The following is a 1,494-nucleotide window of genomic DNA, read 5'->3' as shown; positions in this document are numbered from 1 at the left end:
TATTCCTTTAAGCATATTAATATTAAGAATAATAAGGAAAATGAAACATTAAATTATTATCGGTATCAGAACTTTGAAACAATTGTGCAAATGACTTTGAATTCGAAGCTTTCTTTCTGAAACGGGCTGTGGTATGATGACTTCACTCTTGTAATTTTTCAATATTATTTGTCATGATTTTATCTAAGGCTCAGACCCACATGCAGTGAAGCCAAACAGAGAGACACAGAGTAAAAGTTTGAACGGGTTTTATTGAAAGTTATTTTGAGTTCGGTGCAAAGTTCCTCCGAACTCTGCTCGGCCGGGAAACTGGAAGACGAAGGGAAGACAGACTGTTAGGTTCAGGCTCAGTGGGAAATTGGAGTTGTCAATCTTAAAGGAGAGGATTGTTGCCACTCATGTTTCCAGAGAAGTAGAGACACTTAGACTTCAGTCTGTGTGTTGGTCCTCCAGAGAATGTTTGATTCGGTGGAGGGCGGAACAGAGTTTACCCAGAACTCGGACGGAGTGGAATGATGTAGCCACTGGTTGCAACTCAGTTTTCCTGTGGTACTTGAACGGGTCGTGGGGAAGATGACTTCCTTACTCAGAGAGATCTCAGTGTGCTCAAAGGTGGCTGGATCCAAACCTCCTGTTTGGAATCCGTCGCTCAGTGTAAGACTCAGTTGATCCCACTTGGGAGAAGGCGGTCCAAAAAGGTCCAGTTTGCAGGAAGACTTCCTGCCGAGAGGCAAAGAACAAACAAGGTTTAGTCTCAGAGAGAAACAAGCGCTCAGTAAAACTCTATGTGATCTCAGCTTGGCTAGAGGACAAGAACTCAAAATGCAAAACTCAGATTAGACTCAGCATAAACAAGGCTTGGCTAGACTACCCCAAACACACTGGCGTTGAAGTAGTGGCAACCAGCAGCTTAAGAGCAGTTCCGGGATGAGGCAACAGCTTGCAGGTGTGTGAGGAGGCGAACCGGAGCCAGGCGCCTCCTGGTGGTGGAAGGGAGAAACACAAAAGACAAGACAAACAGACAAACACAAAAACTGGGATCCTGACATTATTCTTATAATGTTCTGACTTTATTCTTGTAATTGAAAAAAATTCTCTAGCCTGGCCCTAATACTCTGTCGTATGTTACAGACAGAGAGAACAAAAGAAACACTGAACATTTCCTCTATTTGTGTCTAACTGAATACGGATGGTCTCCTCCATTAGGCACAAACAGACCCGTCACCAGTATTACCTGCAGCTCAGGAGGGACCTCTTAGAAGACCGACTGTCCTGCCATGAGGAGACCGCTCTGTACCTGGGAGGTCTGGCCCTGCAGACAGAGTATGGAGACTTCATGCCTGAGGTTGTATCTGAGGAAGGATGCAAATAGATTGAGAAATACTTTCTAAAAACTAAAGTCCACACCAGCAACTTTTTCTTGAAAAATTATAAACTGAAGAAATTGTAATCTTACTCCGACCAGAGAAGTTGCTTAGTTATAAAAAAAAAAAA

The 1,494-nt window shown here is 43.3% G+C and overlaps 1 protein-coding gene across 1 annotated transcript in view; it reads left to right on the top strand.

The window, feature by feature from the left end:
• LOC107101532 (FERM and PDZ domain-containing protein 2-like) overlaps positions 1 to 1,494 on the top strand; it is a 51,808-nt gene that overhangs the window by 19,357 nt on the left and 30,957 nt on the right. Inside the window, exon 10 of the mRNA XM_015400480.1 lies at positions 1,207 to 1,345. Coding sequence (XP_015255966.1) covers positions 1,207 to 1,345 — 139 coding nt within the window. The remainder of the gene's footprint in view (positions 1 to 1,206; positions 1,346 to 1,494) is intronic.

Source organism: Cyprinodon variegatus, unplaced genomic scaffold (assembly GCF_000732505.1).
Source record: "Cyprinodon variegatus isolate N-32 unplaced genomic scaffold, C_variegatus-1.0 Scaffold1110, whole genome shotgun sequence".
NCBI classification, from domain to species: domain Eukaryota; kingdom Metazoa; phylum Chordata; class Actinopteri; order Cyprinodontiformes; family Cyprinodontidae; genus Cyprinodon; species Cyprinodon variegatus.
Note: the sequence above shows the minus strand (reverse complement) of the source record. Positions and strands in the feature narration are given on the sequence as shown.